General features: G+C 36.0%; 2 protein-coding genes and 1 non-coding gene across 3 annotated transcripts; 1 reads left to right on the top strand and 2 right to left on the bottom strand.

The window, feature by feature from the left end:
* Positions 1–573: 573 nt before the first annotated feature.
* On the top strand, positions 574–5,053 carry LOC146886131 (uncharacterized). The gene is made up of 3 exons (XM_085673611.1): positions 574–3,325; positions 3,411–3,962; positions 4,042–5,053. The coding sequence occupies exons 1-2, from the start codon at positions 1,406–1,408 to the stop codon at positions 3,669–3,671; spliced, it is 2,181 nt and encodes a 726-aa protein (XP_085529737.1). The 5' UTR covers positions 574–1,405; the 3' UTR covers positions 3,672–3,962; positions 4,042–5,053.
* Positions 5,054–6,448: 1,395 nt separating this feature from the next.
* LOC114186397 (U12 minor spliceosomal RNA) lies at positions 6,449–6,599 on the bottom strand. The gene has a single exon (XR_003605056.2). It is a non-coding gene; the product is annotated as a U12 minor spliceosomal RNA (small nuclear RNA).
* A 2,280-nt stretch (positions 6,600–8,879) lies between these two features.
* Positions 8,880–12,613, bottom strand: LOC114185639 (G-type lectin S-receptor-like serine/threonine-protein kinase At1g11300). The gene is made up of 7 exons (XM_028073492.2): positions 11,298–12,613; positions 11,104–11,211; positions 10,785–11,014; positions 10,496–10,706; positions 10,055–10,292; positions 9,834–9,984; positions 8,880–9,762 (listed from the first exon to the last, which is right to left on the bottom strand). The coding sequence occupies exons 1-7, from the start codon at positions 12,586–12,588 to the stop codon at positions 9,454–9,456; spliced, it is 2,538 nt and encodes an 845-aa protein (XP_027929293.2). The 5' UTR covers positions 12,589–12,613; the 3' UTR covers positions 8,880–9,453.
* Between the last annotated feature and the right edge of the window lie 3,839 nt (positions 12,614–16,452).

Raw genomic sequence — 16,452 nt, 5'->3', positions numbered from 1 at the left:
TACATGTCAGCTTGAACCTAGGAGGGGTTACCTGCAGAAGAGTCTCCGAAGCTCAAGTAAGTCAAAGCTCTCAGAGAGTCAAATCAGTGATTAATGAATGCGTACCTTTAATTATTGGGGTCCATTCGTATTTATAGAGCATTAATTATGTCTGATTACCCCATGGGCCGGGCCTTGACTTGGTTCCTAGCTTGGGCCATGAGTGGGCCTGGACCCTAACCCAAGCCCTTAAGACCTATTGAAGGTGGCTTCTATTTTACTGTCTTTTAGAGTTGTCGACCTGGAGTAGGCGGCCCGGACCGGCTACCTACCTTGACGACTTCTATATTGGTTATACGAGGTGCAGATCATTCCTTCAGATGTATAGGTTAAAACCGGTACAAGTTAGGCTAACTCAGCCTAGGCTGGATACTTGGTTGTCTTGATATACACATTGTTTACTTATTTGGTCGAGTTTGGCTAGGTGTGATACAACACCATTGTTTGTTAATATCATATTTGAAGAATGTGGTTTGAATGTTTCAAGTGACGACGATTGTGAGAATGAATATGCACAACTCTCAAGAAATTCTATTTCTTTTTTTGTATTTATACAAAATTATTTAAATATTTAAGTGTCTTCCTATTTCAAAGAACACTCGATACATTTGTGAATTAGTTCCTCTTAAAAATGTATTTATTTTAGGTATAATTATTCGCAACGTACCCAGTTTCGTTTCAATGTGTCTAAATGGTACCCGCTTTTAACTTTGCATCTATTTAGTACCCAAATTAGTTAATTTGCATCAATTTGGTCCCTTTTAGTTGACTCCGTTAAATGACTTAACGTCTGACCATGTTGACTACTTAAGTGGGAAAAAAAATATTATGTGGCATTATCAGGTGTGTGATGTGGAACAGTGTTTCAAAAAATGAAATTGAAAATTAAAAGGGGATGCGATTTGGGAACGAATTAGAAGTTGGTGTTCAAGTGAGAGGCGTTGTCGTGAAGTTAGGGTTCAATTCAAATTGGCGATTTCGAGCGTTGTGGAGGAGATTGAAGCTGTAATTGACATCAAAGTGGCAAGTATTTCGGATTCTAGATGCGCGAATCATTTTAATTTGTCTTTCATTGAATTAATTGTTTTTGGAATGGTGGGGTTTAGGGTTTGATTAATTTAATTGTTTTATGCGGTGCTGTTTCAAATTTTTATGATTTGTTTGACGGTGGTTGTCCTTTTTTATGATTTCGTTGACGGTGGTGGTCCATGAAGTGTGTTTGTGGGCACGAGCAGTGGTCCCCCATTATGCTTTTGTCTATTTTCATGCTTTTGTTGGTGTTATAGTGGTATGAAATTGTAATTTGTGTTGCTTTGTTTGGGTAAAATGGTATTTCGCAGGGTAGTATTTATATGTTATTGTTGGTATGGACGACCATTTTGAAGTTGTTTTTCATCATGGTGGGAGGTTTGAGAGCAATGGGTCACTGCAATATGTTGGACAATTAAGTATTTTGGCATGTGACCCAGATAGATGGAGCTATTTCGAGATTTTGGGTATTCTGAAGGAGTTGAGTTATGCAAATGTGAAGGAGATGTGGTATGCAGTGGGTGGAGGATCTGTTTTGGAGGGTAGATTGGAGTTGTTGTCTGATGACCAAGGGGCATGTCATATGGTGAATATTGCCACTCTTAATGGTCAAGTACATCTGTATGTGGTTCACAAAGTAGATGAAGCTGAGGTAGTGAATCTATTAGAATATCATCCTGTTGTGGAAGAGGGTGATGTGAGGGAGGGTATCCAGGTTCAAAATGAGGATGATGGAGGAGAGGTTGATGAGGGTGTACAGGTTCAAAGTGAGGAGGATGGAGGTCAGGTTGATGTGCTTGTAGAAATTGTAATTAAGGAACATGGAGGTGAGGTTGATGTGCCTATAGAAATTGAAATTGATGGAGGTGTTCAGAATGAAGAAGACAAAGATGGAGGTGAGGTTGATGGGCAGGTGGAAGTTGAAAATGATGGAGGTGTTGAAAATGAAGAAGACAAAGATGGAGGTGAGGTTGATGGGCAGGTGGAAGTTGAAAATGATGGAGGTGTTCAGAATGAAGAAGACAAAGATAGAGGTGAGGTTGATGGGCAGGTGGAAGTTGAAAATGATGGAGGTGTTGAAAATGAAGAAGACAAAGATGGAGGTGAGGTTGATGGGCGAGTGGAAAATGCGAATGAAGAAGATGTAGATAAGGATGATGTAAGTAGTTGTAGTGATTCCATAGGGGATAGTTTTGTTGAAGAGGATCTACTTGATGTCAAAATCCATACTTATGAAGATCAAGATGATTCTTGGGACGGTGATGGTCGTGGTTCAGTCGATTTTGGTGGAGTTAGTGGTCAAAATAATCATGCAGCTGATAGGGGCTTATCTGACACTGACTGGGCATCTGAAAGTTTGAATAGTGTTGAGTACAGTGACTGTTCTGGAGATGACAGAGATAGTTATGGAAACTTTGGGATATTTTCAATGCCCAAAAGTATGGAAGGCTACAAATGGGAGGTGGGGACATACTTCACAGAAAAAGAGGAGTTTGTGGAAGCAATAAGAACTTATGGTGTGCACAATGGAAGGAAATTAAAATTTTTTAGAAATAACAAGCGAAGGATATGTGTGAAGTGTCTTGGAGGAAAAGGAACATGTAAGTGGTATGCTTATTGTGCATACAAGGCTGCTCAAAGTACTTGGCAGCTAAGACGAATTATAAATGAACATACCTGCAGTAGGGAGTTTAATATCAGGATGATAACATCTAAATGGTTAAGTCAGAGATTAGAAAAAAATATAAGAGATAATCCTGATATTAAACTTACTAATATTAAAAACAGAGTTGGAAGAAAATGGAATATTGGAATCTCCAAGGCAACTGCCCATACAGCAAAAAAAATGGCATACAAGAATGTGGAAGGGTCATTTAGGGAACAATATAAAATTATTTATGACTATGCCCAAGAACTGTTAAGGTCTAATCCAGGATCTACTGTGAAGGTTAGTGTAGATAACGAAGGACAGAAAACTTTCAAAAGACTATATGTGTGTTTAAAGGCTTGTAAGGACAACTTTGTTAGTTATAGGCATATCATTGGGTTAGATGGATGTTTCCTAAAAGGAAAATATGGTGGGGAATTATTATCAGTTGTGGCAAGAGATGGTAATGACCAAATGGTTCCTTTGGCATATTGTGTTGTTGAAGTCGAGAATAAAGAAACGTGGAGTTGGTTTTTAGAGCTCTTGGTGGATGATCTTGGTGGGGTTGAAGTGTGCAGGGGAATTACCTTCATGTCTGATCAACAGAAAGTAAGCATCTCTATAACCATTTATATTACTGTCTTCATCTATATTTTGTGCAAGATTTCATAATTTATTTATTTGATTTATACAGGGACTGCTTCCAGCATTACAAGAATTAATACCTAATGTGGAACAAAGGTTTTGTGTAAGGCATATATATGCAAATTTTCGCAAGAAATTTCCTGGCAAAAATTTGAAAAGACTGTTATGGAAGGCAACTGCAACAACTCACCCTCAAGCATGGGAGGCCACAATGAGAGACATGAAAGAGTTGAATGAAGATGCCTTTAAACATCTTATTGCCATTCCTCCAAGGCAAGTTATTCATGCTTTTCTGATTGAACAATATTAAGTTTTATGTACTCATTTTGCTTTGCTGTGACAGATTTTGGTCTAGGTCCAGGTTCACAGGACAAGCAGTATGTGACACACTGGTGAACAATATGAGCGAAGCATTTAACAGTACAATCATCAATGCAAGAAGTAAGCCAATCATCACCATGATGGAAGACATTAGGATTTATCTTATGAAGAGATGGGCCAAAAATAGAGTCAACATAAAAAAGGTTGAAGGTTCCATCTGCCCCAAAATAAAAAACAGACTGGATAACGAATTAGAGAAGACAAAGTATTGGATACCTTGGTTAGTTATGTTTCCATAAAATATGATGTTATTTAATGTGTATATTTCAGATTTTAACTGTTATATTTTCTTTTGGTAGTTGGGCTGGAGAGAAATTGTTTGAGGTCAACCATGTGTCCATGATTGGTGACAAGTTCGTGGTGAACCTAGACAAATTAGAGTGTACATGTAGAAAATGGACAATCACAGGAATACCCTGCTGCCACTCACTCACTGCTATGAGGTTCCTCAATATCAATATAGAACAACATATACCTCACTGGTTTTTAACATCAACATATGAGGAAACATATATTCCACTGATATATCCAGTCAATGGACCTAAGGTTTGGGAGATGAATTCAAATATTGATGTTCTGCCCCCACCAAAGAGGATATTGCCAGGGAGACCTAAAAAAAAGAGAAGACTTGAGAGTTGGGAGTTGCGTAAGGATTCTACACAACTGAGATAAGGTGGGACTAGAAAAAGGTGTGGGATATGCAGGCAAATAGGTCATAGAAGAAATGGATTTCCCACGCCCCAAAGGAGCCACCAACTCAACCACCAACTAATCCCCAAACTCAGCCACCAACTGGGAGCAGTCAGCTATCACAGCCACCAACACAAGGACCTGGAACAAAACAACCAATTCAGCAATCACAGTCACCAATTGAGAGTCCTGGAACGCAACCCCCAATCCAGTCCACAGCTGAAGCACCAAATGAGACTCCAATTCAGCCCCCAACAGAAGCTCCTCCTGGACCACAAGAACCAAGTCAGTCCACAGCTGAAGCACCAAATGAGACTCCAATTCAGCCCCGAACACAAGCTCCTCCAAGACCACAGCAACCAATTCAGGCACCACCTCCACGTACAAATCAAAGACCAAAATTGGCTTTTAAAAGGGGCCCAGTATGGAAGCCATGATCCAGAAACTGAATGTTTTGTCTTGAAGAATTTGGACCTTCTTTTTGTTTTTTAAACTATAATTTGTAATTGACTAGTTGGTTTATATTGGGCTTATTTTGAAAGACAAATTATTTTGATATGCCCAGGTTATGTACTCAGCACATGATATTCAGTTCTAGTTTAATGAATGCATTTTCATCCATCTTTATTGTTATGGTTCAGCTTGTATATTTATCCAATTATTTACAGGAGATTAACTTTAAAAAGGTATGACCACAATTTGAACACACTTTTCATCACCAACAATTTCACTTCCAATTCATTTAATAATCATTCATTACAACTTCATCGAACACAAAGTACATACCCAAATATAAACCATATTTAACCATTGAAACAGTTAAACCTTCACGGATTTAACAAAACAAGAACATCAAACCAAAAAGTTAAACCATCCTATTTTTTTAACAATACAAACAGAAGAAGGATCACAATTAAACCCAACAACCCTATTATCCTAAACAAGTACATCAGCCACTTCTCGGAATCAATCAAATCTTTCTCCAGTTGACGTATTTTTTGACTTTGTCTAGCAATGGTTGCATCTCTTTCATCCCCATTATCTTCAGTGCACCATTTGAAGTAGTTGCAGGCTTTGAAATCTTCACCAACACTCCGTTATTAACAAAAAACAAAGCAAACATGATTTTCCACAACAAAACTCAGCCCAAACGAAAATAAAAGTCACATATCAAACCTTGTAGTGAGGGCACCCCCAAAAATTGTTTCCCACAATTCTTCGTTGTTCTTGCAACTCTTAACACTGCAATCTCCCCGCAATGGCAATGTGGTGTTCCACTCACTGACCCAGATACAGTACCAGGAGAAGAAACACTGTGATTATGTGACCCACACGAACAAGACGACCATGGATGACTAAAACCACGCGACATTTCCCTATTCACCAGCGACTTGACCATTGTAGCAAATAAGCTTCATGGTCACTGCACCAATCGAACAACGAAGAAGAAGATGAACATGGGAATGGGAAATTAGGGTTTTTTCAGTGTGGAAAATCAATTGAAATAGGGCATGACACGTTACCCACCCATTGCCACTGTACAATTATTCTTATTGACACGTATCCATTCTACAATGCCAGATCACTGTTCCGTTAACGGCGTTTCTGAAAATTTAACGGGATGAACCACATTGATGCAAATTAACTAATTTGGGTACTAAATAGATGCAAAGTTAAAAGCGGGTACCATTTAGACACATTGGAACGAAACTAGGTTCGTTGCGAATAATTATACCTTTATTTTATTTAAATAATTCCTCCTATTTCTTCATCATTTGTGAATTGGGTCATCTTAGAGAAATATATTTATTTTATTCAAATAATTCCTCCTATTTCTTCATATTTGTTGTCCCCTTCCGTCATCTTTTCATTCCTCCCCTTCCTTCATTTTCCATTCCTTTTAGCTTCCTAGACTTATCACAATTAAGAATTGATAACTAGAAATTTATTCAATTCACATAATCACAATAATGTTATAACATTTTTAATTGGTATTATTCTAGGGATTTTGAAATTGGGAGGCCCACCTTTGAGAGTTCTGCATAAATAAACAGCATCAGCTCAAGGCCAGCCTATAACCCCTCAACAAATTCATGCACATGAAAATGAGTGCTGCAAGCAGCTCCCACTGCTTGCTTTGTTTTCCTTACTCATTAGTTTAAGACAAGTTTACAGAGACACAGTTTCTTCATATTTATGTACTAGATGTTGGGTCTGCACAGGTACCCAATTGATGTGGGGCATAATTTCGTTGCACATTTTTTGAATGCTGGCAATCCCATAACCTTTTTGGGTTGAGATGCGTACTACACAGTCTGTTTGTCAATTTATCATTTTATCCATGATAAATCTCCGACAGAGGTGATCATGGATTGAATTTTTAATGATCCAATCTACATTCATTTTGGATCCAAATAATTAGATTATATTTTTTATCCAAATCCATTTTTTTCAGAAAAAGTAAATTGGATTCTTTTAAAATCTAGATCCAAATATTTGGATCACGTTTAAATTCATATCCAAATATTTGGATCAAGTTCAAAATTCAAAATCCATTTTTCATAAAATAAATTTAAATTGAATTTTTTAAAACTTGCGTCCATAGGGCCGACACCATAGAATTTGATAGATTTTTTGTCGGGGCCAACGAGACCAAATTTCAGCATGGGGGCTGACTTCTGGTCGAGACCGACCAAATTTTGGTCGATCCCAATTTTGGTCGAGCTTGACTTGGTCGAATTCGGCCAAATTTTGGCCAGGGTCAACTCGACCAAATTTGAACGAATTTCAGTCGGGGACTACGTGACCAAATTTGGGTCAAGGTCGACTCGGCAAAATTTCAGTCGAGATCGACTTGACTAGATTCGGTCGAATTTTGGCCAGGGTCGATTTTGCCTAATACGAACAAATTTTGGCCAAAGCCGACATGGCCACATTTGGGCTAGTGTCTGATCAATCATATTTCGATCAGGGTTGACTCCACTAAATTCGTCGGCCGGGACCAACTCGGCTTAATATGGCCAATTTTCGATCACGACCGACTCAATTGAATATAGTCAAATTTCGTTTGGGACTTACTCGATCGAATACGGCTAAATTTGAGCTAGAACCGACTCGACCAAATTTTGGTCATGGCCAACTCGACTGAATTCAGCCAAATTTAGGTCTGGACCGACTCGTCTGAATACGACCAAATTTCGGTCGTGATCGACTCTGCCGAGTACTACCAACTTCGAGTCAGGACTAAATCGTCCAAATTTTGATCGAGGCCAACACGATCAAATTTTGACCAGAACCGACTCGACTGAATTCGGCTAAATTTTGGTTGTGGCTGACTCGTTTGAATACGACCAAATTTCGATCGTGACTAACTCATTTGAATACGACCAAATTTCATCCTAGGTTGTCTTAGTCGAATACGGCCAAACTTGGGCCAAGGCCAACTTGGCCAAATCGCAATCGAGGCCAATTTGATTGAATTCGACCGAATTTTGACCGGAGCCAACTAGGTTGAATACAGCCAAATTTTGGTCGTGGTTGTCTCGACTGAATATAGTCAAATTTTGTCTGGGTCGACTCAGCCCAATGCAGTCAAATTTGGGTCGGGGTCAACTCGACCGAATACTTCCAAATTTTGTCCAGGACCGGTTGGACCAAATTTCAATCGAGACCGACTTGACTGAATTCGGCCAAATTCGGACAAATTTTGTATAGGGTCACACCAACTCAGTCAAATACAACTAAATTTGAGCTAGTCCGTCTCAACCTTTAGCCTAACCTAACCAAAAATATAAATTGAAAATTTGGATTGGATATTTTGGATTATCCATTTTGAAAATCTAGATTTAGAGAATGGATATCCAGTCCATAAAATATATAAAATGTAGATCAGATTGATATCCGGATCCAATAAAATGGATTTTAAATGGATTGAATTTTTAATAAAATGGATATTACATGGATTGGATCAGAAAAAAAAAATGGATTGAATCATGAAAATTGGATTTTTTGCCAACCCTTATTCGATGTTTTTATCTTCTAAGTCTCCGTTACTGGTTTAAGGATTATATTAGTTGAACGTGAAAGACACTTTATCTCTCAGACCTAATAATGTCATGTTATTTGAATCATTATCACAGTTTATAGTCCATATTAATCCCTAACATGTCACAACATCCCAAAGGAATCAATGTGTATATTCGCTTGAAAATTGTTGTGTTGTAGAGTCCAATTAAATTTTCTTACATTGGTTTCAATCTTAAGAGTTTATCCATTAGCCATACTAACTTGTAAAGAATTCAAAAGCTTCCATTTTATAACCTAATTTCTTAGCTACTTGAATACCTAAGAAATTATGTGTATTGCCTCTGCCAATAAGTATACGCAAAATTTTTCACTTTGTAGCTACCAACGACTCTCATGATTCTTAAGCTTGTGATCACTAGTAGTTAATGTCTCTGGTTGTAAAGTCTCTTCACCCTCCTCATCATCTTCTGTAACTGAATTTTCTTATGAGTTAACCTATGATCATAAGTGCAATCACAAAATAACATAAGTCCCCTTCTTTCATTAATATAAGTAGGTGTTAATTTCCCTTCACCTTCCTCTTTGTGAAATCCATTATTGATTTCATAATGGAAATATGATAATTGGATGATGAAGGTATGAGATACCTTAAAAGGATTAGGCTTAGCTGGACCACCATTTTGATTTGGGAAGTCAAAATGCCATCATTGTAGTAGTAGGTTGGAACTTTCTCACTAACACTTGAATGTCATGCTTTAATCCTCCAAGAAAACATCTAAGAACATTATGTGTTGGTCGATCCAATTGAGAGACTATGGTGTCAAACAATTTATTAAAAACTTATCCAAATAATGGCAAATAAATTATAATGTAACCCAACATTATACAATCCTTGTTAATCTCTGCATGGCTGACGTACTACTTATCTGCATAGTCACATAATCTTCTCTGTCACGTAATCAATTTCAAGAGTTATCTTTCATAGTCTTCTTTTGCTACCTACCACGGATTTCGGTAATACTAATAATATTCATGGAACAAACTCTTTGATTTTCTTCAGACGGCTCTGAATTAACCACATTTTGCACCCGGATGAATGCAGGTTGACTTGGAGGAGGAAGAAACACAACATCACTGTTAAGCATAGAAACTACTGTTGCCATTGTGGGTCTGTCTGAAGCAACTTCTTGTACACATAAAAGTCCTATGTGAGTGACCCTTAACATATCTTCATCATCATTAGGATCATATATTTCTGAATCTATTAAAGATAATATATTGCCTTCTTTCCACTGTGCCCAGGTCTGAAATGAAAACAAAAACAATTAGCTTTTCGCAAAGATTCCTATAATTGAGTTAGAAATTGTTGACTTACAAATCCTAAAAGGGTAAGAGAATGCTCATCATCATAAAAGCTTGAGTTTCTTCTTCCACTAACAATCTCTAGCAGCAAAACACCAAAGCTAAACACATCCGATTTCTCTGAAAACAGTCCTTGCATTGCATATTCAGGGGACATGTAGCCACTGCATTAAAATGTCAACCGTGATTCTCCAATAATTTTCTTCAAATAATGGATAAAGAAAATATACTTACTATGTCCCAACAATCCTATTAGTATTAGCGTGATCTTCTGTTCCTCCAAAGATTCTAGCCATACCAAAGTCTGATATTTTTGGATTTAGGTCTTCATCTAACAAGATATTACTTGTCTTCAAATCTCTGTGTATGATTCTTAGTCTGGAGTCCCTGTGAAGATATAGCAATCCTCGAGCTATTCCTTCTATTATGCTGCACCGCTTCCTCCAATCTACGAGTTTACTTTTTGATGGATCTAAAAGATTATGGTAGAATTATACTGTTAAGAACACAATCTTATAAATGGAAGTTATGAAGCTGAGTCTTTTAAAGGCCCTGGATTAGCATGCTTGCAAAGAAAACTCCCTAGTTATGAAATGAATGTTTATATCTTAAACAATTGTGTCCTAAGTAAACAGAAACGATTAGTATGGAATTAGTTATTAGAAAAATACTAACCAAAGATTAACACATCCAAGCTTTTATTTGGCAAGTATTCATAGATCAACATCTTTTCGTCACCTTCAATGCAGCAGCCAAAAAGTCTTACAAGATTACGGTGTTGAAGCTTGGAAATGACCACTACTTCATTCATGAATTCTTCTTGACCTTGTCCAGATGCTCTAGAAAGTCTTTTAACTGCTATTTCTTGTCCATCTTGCAGTTTCCCCTGAAGAAAAAAAAAAATCAATGAGCACAACTTAAAACAACTAATGGATTCAAATATGATAACTTTGTTTAAAGGTACCTTGTACACAGGACCAAAACCACCCTGCCCAAGCTGGTTGGACTGGTGGAAGTTGTTTGTGGCTGTTGCAAGCTTTTCCAAATCAAACAGGAGCAGCTCCTGTAGTTTAACTCGTGACAGTTCTTCAAATACTTTGTTGCCTGTTTGTTCGAATGGTTCATCATTCTTGAAATATAAAAAACCTTTCTTGCCCCTTTTCATAGCTGATTTGATGGAGTACCATGTTTTAGCTAGAGTGATAAAGAAAATGTAAGCTTAGCTCCTTTACGAATAGAAACAAAACTAAATTATAGGCTAAATTCTGAAGATGGTGTCTTACTTGGCCGACAGGAAGTCCTCCTCCACATTATACATGCACAAGTGACCATGATCACAATTCCTATTATCACTGTTACTGAAATGATAATTGTTGTCTTTTTCCCTTCATCTGTTAAGGAAAAATATCAAGCTTAAATATAGGGAATTCCGTACAAAAGAAACTATGTTTAAAATGCTTAAGCAGACGTAGCATACCGTGTTCAAGTTCAGAAGAGTCTACACGAACATATAGACGAAGTCCTCGATTTGAGAGTTGTTGGATGTCTAGTAGATTGTCAGTCCAAGACATACAACCAATCCCATCATCGTGAGAATACGCAACACAAGAGCAATTTTCCAAGCATTGGTTTCTGCATGTCTCTGGCTCAGCACTAGACCATTCAGAAAAATCTGGAACTTTCACCATTTGCAGTTCCAAAAATTCATCTTCATTTGTATCCATAGTTGTGTTTTGACCTTTGGCTCTTTCACACTGCAAGGGTGTACTCCTGAAACATCCACTAGTCCAGTTTTGTGCATCCCATTCCTCTTTGTTGTTTGGCTCAAACCCTTTCAAACAGCTGCATATTGGTGAGCCATTTGTTCCTTGACTCTGTGCATCGCAGATTGCGAACGACCCGCATACACCATAAACATCACAATCCGATTGTTTACTCGTCCACGAAACTTCTAGTTCTTTCTTCTCATCATCCCAACTTTTTTCTTCAAACTGACCTTGAGAATTCAGAATGTAGATTCCGAATTCAGATGCACTTGGGTTATAAGAGACTTCACCATCTACAACCGTAAAACTATTTAGATATGCACTAGCCATCTGCTCTACCCCTGTAAAGATCCCACCACTCCAGGGCCCAGTGCGCCAGTATGGTCGAGTTTCATTCCAGATGAAGACTTGAACGATTTTTCCGCTTTCAACAACACCTAAAGAGAAGTTCCCAACAGAGGGATTAGAAGGGTTCTTCCATGATGTAAGTCTTACTCCCCTACCTGTTCTATTGCTTGAAATTTTCATTTGGGGCAGTAATGTATCTGAAGGTTGTTGAAAACTATCCCATAAGCTGTTCCCCGTTGTGGTTTCTGTGAGTTCTAGCTTCCCCTCGTCTGAAATATGTGCACTTGTATTGGTGGTTGATGTGTTTGACTCAAATGTTGACGACCAAAGAACTTGATTCTGTCCATTCAGCACCACAAGATTGCCATCTTCAGAAAAGGTAACAACTCCTGAAGAATCATTGAGTGGTTGATTTCTGTTAGCAACCCATACGACTGTGGATTGAGACTTCCACCAAATTCCAACGTAAGTGTTTGTGGAGTTTGGAGGAATGAAGAACCCAAAAGTGAAGTTACCATCTTGGGAGATTAGAGTTTCTGGGTCCTTGATGGATTGTGATGATATGATGCTGTCTATGGCAATACAAACGTCCAACACATAAAAACACAGCATGAACAAAACAAAGAACAAGTTTGCATGGCTGTTGAAACCCATTATTCCGATTACAGAATAAGAGCTGCACATTATATGAACTCAGTCCTCCTTTTAACGTTTGACTCTTCCCTGTTAAACTAAGTTTCCTTCCACGAAAGTTAATTGACACTTGTCAAACTAATATTAATCTTTCAGTAACAATTTTTCAACCAATTCTCTAGATGGATACAGAAACGTGTTTAGAATGAAAGGCTGCTAACAGATTTTTCCTCATTTATTCATATTAAAGTATCGTAAATGGTTGCTGTAGATGAGTAATTATTTGACCCGGGGTTGAAAGACGAAAATACAGAAAAACAAGAAAAGAGAAATAACAAAAAAATTAAATTAAATGCTTAAATAACTTTGTCAAACTTTAGGCTTTTATAGCTGAAACTATATTGATACTTCTTTGCCGGAGATATTCCTTTTTGTTTGTTGAGCGTGTTAATATAAATAGTCAATATTGCATATCTATTCAGAGATAACTTGAAAAGAATTACAATTGTAGTCCCAGGTATAAAAGTGTCGCATGGAGAGTATTCTCCGTTCACAAACTGATTTTTTTTTAATGAACTATTACAGTGCAAGTTACTAGAAAATTTATTTTTCTAAATTGTGTTTTTTTTCTTCAGCTTAAAAAGTAGTTCAAGAGTATCACAAAGATAATCCTAAACAATTTACAATAGAACAATGACAAGATAGCTTCAAATATGAAGCGTAATAGATTATGAACAACTCTTTATTTCATATTAAAAAATAATGAATTAAATACGTTTTTAGTCGTGACTTTGAGGTAAAATAGACTTTGAGGTAAAATTGTAATTCATTTATTTTTTAAATTTTCATATGTTTTGGTTTTCAAATTTTAAAAATAAATAAATATAGTATTTTTAATTCAATTATGTTAAATTTAATTTTTTTTATATGTCAAATACATTTTATGTTAAAATATGAGTTATTTTTATCATTTGACACGTTTTTGTTTTAATATGTAAAAAACACACGTTTGACACATCAAAATAATTTAGGCTTAATTACTGTTTTAGTCCTCTAATTTGTTAGCAAATTTCAAAATGGTCCTACTATTATTCGGAGTCTCAATTTAGTCCTCAACTTTTGAAAAGTGACTCAATTTAGTCCTCTCCGTTTAATTTAAACAAACGTCGTTCAAACAGTAGTGAGGTGGCACAATTGTACTGATAGTGTCATATGTTGAAAAGGTTCAACTTTGTTTAGAAATAGGAATCATGAAACCCTAAATTTTTCCCAACATCCTAAATTCATTCTTCTCCTCCGCTACGTTGCTGCACAACATTCTTCTAATTGTTTTGGCCCCAGATTTTGTTGTTGAGAGACATGTCCGAAGCCAACTCCTGTAAATCTTGCATTTGTTCACACAATGAAATTCGTGGTGTGTCTTCTCTTGGTGGTGGGTGGAAGGGTTGGGTGTGTCTCCCATTTGTTAATGTGGAGAGGTTGTTGTACCCAAAACCCCCCAAATCAAAACCCTATACCCTAAACCCAAAATCCACAAAACCCTAAAACACAAGCCATAAAATTCGAAGCACAACTCACCTGGAATATGCTCCACGATTTCGATTACAGATGATAACCCCAAGAACGAAATTGATGTTGATCCCAATTCCTCACACCAACGCAATGCCTCGATTTCGATTACAGATGATAACCCCAAGAACGAAATTGATGTTGATCCCAATTCCTCACACCAACGCAATGCCTCGACAAATCTTTTTCACCCCTAATCCCAATTCCAATATTAGTAACCCTAATTACATTCAACCCAATTCACCTTCCACATAAGCACAGTGTAACGGGCCACGTAATTCGAAGTGAGACAGAGTAAAACAACCATGTCACTGTTCTGTTATTCATTTTGACGCGGTATTAACTTACTTTGAAGACTAAATTGAGTCACTTTTGAAAACTTGAGGACTAAATTGAGACTTTGAATAATAGAAGGACCATTTTGAAATTTGCTAACAAATTAGAGGACTAAAACAGTAATTAAGCCACTAATTTAATTTAATTAGATTAGAATGGTTATATCATTCGTTTTTAAAGTATCGAAACTGAAATGTATCCAAATTTTTAATAGAGCAAGTTTCAATTTCGGTTCAAAGTATAAGGATAAAAAAACATAATTAACATACTTATGCACTTGAAAATTGATATTATATACTTCTCAATAATTACCTGAGTCCACCAATGGATCCTTCTAACTGGTCTACTTAGATGTGGGTTACAACACGTTAGTATACTTATATTTTATATCAGTAATTACTTTATATATATATATATATATATATATATATATATATATATATATATATAACTGACCCACTTAGATGTTGGGTTCATGTGATATTATTAAGTTTAGCTCCGAAATAAATGGTGGGACGAGGTATTGAGATTAATGTGATGAGTTTTTTTATGAAGAATTTATCAAAGAGAAATTATATATAAATCTAATCCGAATTAATAAACATATATTGACACAATTTTGAATTCAAAATTTTAAAATAATGATTTTATGATTTTTCTTTTTTTATGTTCCTCAAATTTCTATTTTTATCTTATCCAATTTATACTTTTAGATTTATAAAGTTCGAGAATGTATAGCAAAATTGATTGTTGTCCCTTTTATCAAAATCACTTTGTTGTAGTTAAATATTCTTTATGATTTGGAAAAACCTAGTGTAAAGATGAAAACAAGTTTCTTTGATTTCTTTAATTTGGTATTAATTTCATTCCAAACACTCGAAGGAAACTTTGTCTTCTGCCTGCAATTCTGAGTATAGAGACCGGAATATTGAAGTGGTTTATTAGGTGGTTGTTTATTTGGCATTTTTCTATCTAGTTATGTTGTTCTATATTTTTATTTAATTAATTTCAATGTGGTATTTATTTCCATTGACTTCTTATTTTAAACCTCTAATGTTATTAGTTTCTAAATTAAGGGTGCAGTTTCTTAAAATTTGATTTGACGAACCTTAATTAAGAAAAGTCATTAATATGAAAGAAAAATTCTCTTTAGTATCTCTATTGTTTTCCTTCCTTCACCGGTAGATTCTTCTTTTTTTCTGTATCTCGGACATTTGACGTGCAACTTTGTGGTTCCAATCCTTATAATATTTAGTTTTCTTTCTAGTTTTTATCTCTTCAATAAGAGCATCGTTCTTTTGATTTGGAAAAAAATAATGTCATTCGAGGTTGAGTTTGTAATTAAAACCCAGAATATTTTTTAGAACTTCGATAGAGTATTTAGTAGCCAAAGTCTCAAAACTTCATTATCAAATCCATTTTTGACAATTGATCTAAGAGTCCTTGAAACTCATTCAAATGATCTAAAATGGAAGAATTCTCTTTGTACCTCAAATTTATTAAGCAATTCAACAAATATAGTTTATTATTTGCCTACTTAGAAGTATACAATGACTCAATTTTCTCCTACAAAGTTCTAGAATGTATCACGTTTGCAATGTGATTATAAACATTTTCTTTTACATATTGTCGAATAAAACCACAACATTTTGGTGCTTAAAGTCTCATTCTTCATGAGACATAAAATCCAACTTTTGTGTAGCAAAGACCGAAAGATGCAATATCTTCACAAACAACAAGTATTTCATCTTGTCCTTCAACAAATAATAATTTTTACCATTTAAGATAACCATCTTTGTATTTGCCTCCATCACTTAAGCAAATAAATATAACTATAAACCAAAAGCTCTGATGTCACTTTGATGGGGAAAACAATAACACAACTAAAATACCAAGGAATGCAACGAATATAATTTCTCCTAACTTGCAAGAATCTATGAGGAACAACTACCAATGAACAAAAACAATAAATCACAAAAA

This window comes from Vigna unguiculata, chromosome 5 (genome assembly GCF_037176805.1).
Source record: "Vigna unguiculata cultivar grain cowpea cultivar isolate G323 ecotype 2 chromosome 5, ASM3717680v1, whole genome shotgun sequence".
Taxonomy (NCBI): domain Eukaryota; kingdom Viridiplantae; phylum Streptophyta; class Magnoliopsida; order Fabales; family Fabaceae; genus Vigna; species Vigna unguiculata.
The sequence above is the reverse complement of the archived record's forward strand: the minus strand, read 5'-3'. Positions and strand labels throughout refer to the sequence as shown.